General features: G+C 41.4%; 1 protein-coding gene across 2 annotated transcripts; it reads right to left on the bottom strand.

Moving 5' to 3' along the window:
- Window positions 1–648: 648 nt before the first annotated feature.
- Window positions 649–4,153, bottom strand: LOC129731043 (hepatocyte growth factor-regulated tyrosine kinase substrate). 2 transcript variants are annotated; one of them, XM_055690759.1, is made up of 4 exons: window positions 3,946–4,153; window positions 3,761–3,845; window positions 3,432–3,696; window positions 649–3,084 (listed from the first exon to the last, which is right to left on the bottom strand). In XM_055690759.1, exons 1-4 carry the CDS (start codon window positions 3,977–3,979, stop codon window positions 1,258–1,260), a joined length of 2,211 nt encoding a protein of 736 aa, XP_055546734.1. In that variant the 5' UTR covers window positions 3,980–4,153; the 3' UTR covers window positions 649–1,257. The 2 variants fall into 2 exon arrangements, with proteins under 2 accessions (XP_055546734.1, XP_055546735.1); XM_055690760.1 differs by lacking the exons at window positions 3,432–3,696; window positions 3,761–3,845; window positions 3,946–4,153 and adding an exon at window positions 3,166–3,283.
- Between the last annotated feature and the right edge of the window lie 361 nt (window positions 4,154–4,514).

Here is a 4,514-nt window from a genome sequence, read left to right as displayed (position 1 = left end):
AAGTTATGACGTTTCTGTGTAACAGTTGTTACAAAACACAATAATAGCAATGCATTACTAACTAACTGCACAAAAGATTTGATGTTTGTGATAAACATAATTACAATATTGACGGTGTTTCTGTATAAATAAATAAAAAAGGGGGGAGGGTTGATACCTGTTTCCCTATAAGAGACCTTCATCTTGTCAGGTTTACGACGTTCGAGTTTCGAATGGGCTTAAATCACACATATCATTCGTTCCATCGTCGCTTTGACCAATCGCCTTAATTTTGCAAAGAGATATCTCGTGTGGCAGGTCATCTATTTCGGTGGCTTTAAGAGCGCCATTTACATAAAAAAGAAGACAATCAAATAGATAATTTCTGTGCCGGGGTGCCTGGAAAAACGGATGTTGCCCTTTCTCAATCCATTGCTCTCTGCCAGATTTGGCATCTTGCCATAACGGAACAAGTCCATGGAGTGGTATGCCACCAACAACGTCCAACGTGATAAGCCTCCATGAAACTTGATGAAGAGAAAGGCCTGACCAAAGATAAAAAAGCCATAAAATAAACGTCAAACCTAAAATCTGAAAAGTACTTCTTCGATATAAAAGGTTTTCATGTTTTCTTAAAATATAACAACGGAAGAAATAATATTCGAACACTGAATATTTTATTGAAATTTATTGTTTTATACATATTACCTTTTTAGTGAACTATACTGCCGCGCATAGTAAGTCAGTCCCATTTGCATTTTCAGTAAAATTGAATTATTACGCCTAAAAGGTAGCTAGCAATGCATAGTTTCGTAACAATGGATGAGCTAAACAACTTTGTTCTGAAAAACTGCTGGAAAACATCCTAACATATTGTCCCATCTCGTAAGAAGCAATGTTATAAAATCATATAAAACGCGTTTTTCTCGGCTTACTGAAAATGCAGGTGGGACTGACATGCTATGCGTGGCAGTATAGAGAATAGAAATACACAGGCATTAAAATAAAATAATAAAAATAGTCCGTAGTATTTCATCAAATGAGAGATAGGTTGCTATAACAAACGAACAAAACATTAAAGGAAAATTTAGTCATAGACATGCATTATACTGAATATAAGATTACAGGTATTGTATTGCGCATCTGATTAAGAAACCATAGTATGTATAATCCTCTAAACAATAATCGGTAGTGTGGAATACAACACAATCGAGCTCCACAACGGAATCGATTTTTTAAATACAGCCCAGTTCATTTCGAAACCAACAGCCGTTGTATTTAATCAAAACTTATCAACTCAGCTGTAGCAGGCTCCAATTTCGTTGGGGCTACTTCCGGAGCTGCTGGTGGAGCCGGTGCAGCTTGAACAACTGGCTGTGGTTGCGGTTGTTGCGGCGGTATCGGTTGCTGTTGAGCATCTCCACCGACTTGTAGCGGTGGCGGTGCTAACGGAGCAGCCGGATTTATTGGTACAGTTTGTTGTGGTTGCGCCACACTGGGAGGAGCGGCCATCATTGGAGGTCCTGCCATTGGCATGACTCCCGGCTGAGGAACTTGCCCTGGCATCATGTTTATCCCAGGTGGAGGCATCATCGCCCCGGGTGGCCCGTGTTGCTGCGGAGGAGGCCCAGATGGACCGGTTGTTTGTTGTTGTGCTGGATTATGTCCGGTTTCAGGACCCGAAGGTCCTTGCGGTATTCCGGAGCCCATGTATTGACCTGGTATGCCGGCTTGAGGACCGTGCTGTGGAGAAAATAATTGCGGTCCCATTTGCTGTGCAATTCCTTGCGGGGCACCATAATGGGGAAGCGTTCCACTGTTTGGCATTTGCTGATAGCCATATCCAGGATAACCTGCCACACCCACATGTACTGGGGAACTTTGCGGTTGACCAGTGGTTGTGGGTCCCATGAACGGAAACGCAGTTCCCATACGATATTGTGCTTTTTGCTGTTCTTGGCGCATCTGCATTTCTCTTTCTTGTTCTTGAATTCTCTGCAAAGCTAGTTGCCTCTGATATTGCAAATATTCTTGTTTTTTCTTACGCATAATTTCTAATTTTTGCGCCATTTGCAGTTGTTTCTGGCGCTCTTGTTCCTCCGCGAGACGCCGCAGCTTCTCTTGATGTTCCAGTCGCAAAACATCTAGTGCAGCGCGAGAATCCTTGATTTGTGTCAACTTATCCTGCAGATGTTCATACCACATACGTTTATCGTCCATATCTTTGATAAACGTCAGCAAACGCGAATGAAGAGAAGTTAAATTCATAAACAACGTTTGAACTGAACTATCCGTCGAAATGCTACGGCCTCGGCTAGAATTAGATTTCATGCGATTAACAAAAATTTCCACCTGTGTTTTCATCGAGTGCGTAAATTCATTAAGTTCCGCATCATCACCCTGGCCAACCTTAGCCAACAGTAGACTATTAGACAATGGCATTGGGCTTGGCATAGGACTCGGAGCTGACGGAGAAGCCGGAGAATCAGCCATCTGACGCTGTTCCCAGTAGTTTCGATTCAAGTAGCGTGCTAATTCCGGATCAGAAGTTATCTCTTCAACGGGGCTGGGACTACGCTGCACTCGAATTGGTTCAGGACTAGGCGACTTATGAAACGACCTCCTGTTGGTTGCCACTGAAGCCGCTTTCTTTGTTTCCGCTTCTGATTGACTCAGAGCTAGCGCTAGTTGCAACTCTTCTTCCTCGCGTAGTTCTTCGTCAGTCTTGCGAGGTGGAGCTTGCGCTTGTTGTGCTAAAGAGCTGCTCAAATACTCGGCCGGTAAGTCTTCTTCCTCGGTCGGTTTCTTTGTCAACGTGGCCGTTGTTGGACGTTGCAGATGGGCATGACAACCGTCACAAACTCGTACCTCTTTCTCAATGCCGAATTTAGGCAAAGTACTAGTCTTAGCCGAGCATTGCTGACAGAATACTTGACCGCAATGACGGCAGTGGTGCTTCCTCTGGGTGAAAGTAAACTGCACTCGGCAGCGATGACATACTTCTCCGTCGGCCCAATCCGGTGCATTCTCCGAAGTAAACATCGCATCCGCTTCCTTTAACTCCGGAAATTTGTGACCTTCGCTTTTCAGTATATTCATTGTGTCCTGAAAAAATACCACAAAAATCAATAGATCAGTCGATCAGCCATATTAAAGGTAAGTAATAAATTGATTCAAATTAGATACCCCCATTGTATGACTGTTTTGACAAAATATTTCGCAGTCGTAAATCAAATTATCTAAACCGATAAGAATACGAACGAGCTCCAAACACTGTCACTTTTCGATAGAGACTGACACCTTCTTGCGAAAAGAACGTACAGTTTAATTTAATTACGTACATGTGAACATGTGAAGACGGCGCAAAATACAAATGTGAATCACTATTTTTCTACACTCGGCACCGTTATCAAACGCTTATCGTGAGAACTAACACCAACAATCCAACTTACCCGTATAGAGCGATACTTGAAAATGGAACGAAACGCGAAAGCCCACGCCTGGATAAGCTCCAGCATTTTAGTGCGAACCTCATCGTGCTGCGTATTATTCACCAGATTCTGAAACATTTCGCAATTGGCCTTGTTAGATATTTCATCGTGTATCGGTGCTCCACAATTTTTCACGACACTCTCCAGCACCAACAGTGCGTAGTGGGCCGTATGTGGATTATTCGAAAACATTTTTTTCTTCAGTTGCTGAATGGCATGTTTGGCCCTGAATAGATCAAGTAGAAATATCAGTGTCATAATTTCTACAAAGGAGTTAATATAACACTTACGTGACGTCACCCTGACGAATGGCATCACAAATTACCATTATCGACTGCCAGTCCGGTTCCAGAATCAAGTGACTGGTGGCACTTTCTGTAAAATATACAACAAATAAAAACATATAGTATGGATAAAGTTTCAAAAAGAAACACAAAATAACATGAATGAAAAACAGTAAAAAAATAATACACACCCAAACTCTTATCGAAATTCGACACACGAAACATTTTTATTAATATTTAACTGCAAAACTTTGAAACTGCGGCAATTTCAGATCTATCACTAAAAACAGGACGACAAATCACAAAATCTTCACGTTTTTCCAAATATTCACTCTACGTGAATCGATTAATATTTTCATAAAAATTGAACGTCAACTCAGCTGATAAGCAAAATCAATGATGACATTTCCTCAGTATGCTAAATACAAAGGTGCACACAAACTGGCCAACAATTTCCTTCTAGCGCAAACCAACAAAAGGGTACACGTAAAACAATCTTGAAAAAAGTTTCAACATAACGGTGAACAATTTTATTTAAAAGCGTTTTCTATGACAAAATTGAAAAAAAAGTAACCGCAGACTGGGGTACGGGACATTTTCCATTAATATCTGATATATTACGGAAAAAAAACTAGAACTACCTATTGAAAAATCACAGGAGGGTTGTATGCAAAGCCACGACCGCAAGGTTGAAGTAGGATACTTTTACAAGAAAGATAACCCGGCTGCTTGCGTGTCAGTCATTTATCAAAACTAGATG

This window comes from Wyeomyia smithii, chromosome 3 (assembly GCF_029784165.1).
Source record: "Wyeomyia smithii strain HCP4-BCI-WySm-NY-G18 chromosome 3, ASM2978416v1, whole genome shotgun sequence".
Classification (NCBI taxonomy): Eukaryota; Metazoa; Arthropoda; class Insecta; order Diptera; family Culicidae; genus Wyeomyia; species Wyeomyia smithii.
The sequence above is the reverse complement of the archived record's forward strand: the minus strand, read 5'-3'. Positions and strand labels throughout refer to the sequence as shown.

Coding starts and splice junctions, on each gene's coding strand:
- LOC129731043 (XM_055690759.1), bottom strand. CDS start 3,979: ATGTTTCGTGTGTCGAATTTCGATAAGAGTTTGG. Junction 3,697..3,760: donor ATTCGTCAGGGTGACGTCAC/GTAAGTGTTATA, acceptor TGATCTATTCAG/GGCCAAACATGCCATTCAGC. Junction 3,085..3,431: donor TCAAGTATCGCTCTATACGG/GTAAGTTGGATT, acceptor GTATTTTTTCAG/GACACAATGAATATACTGAA.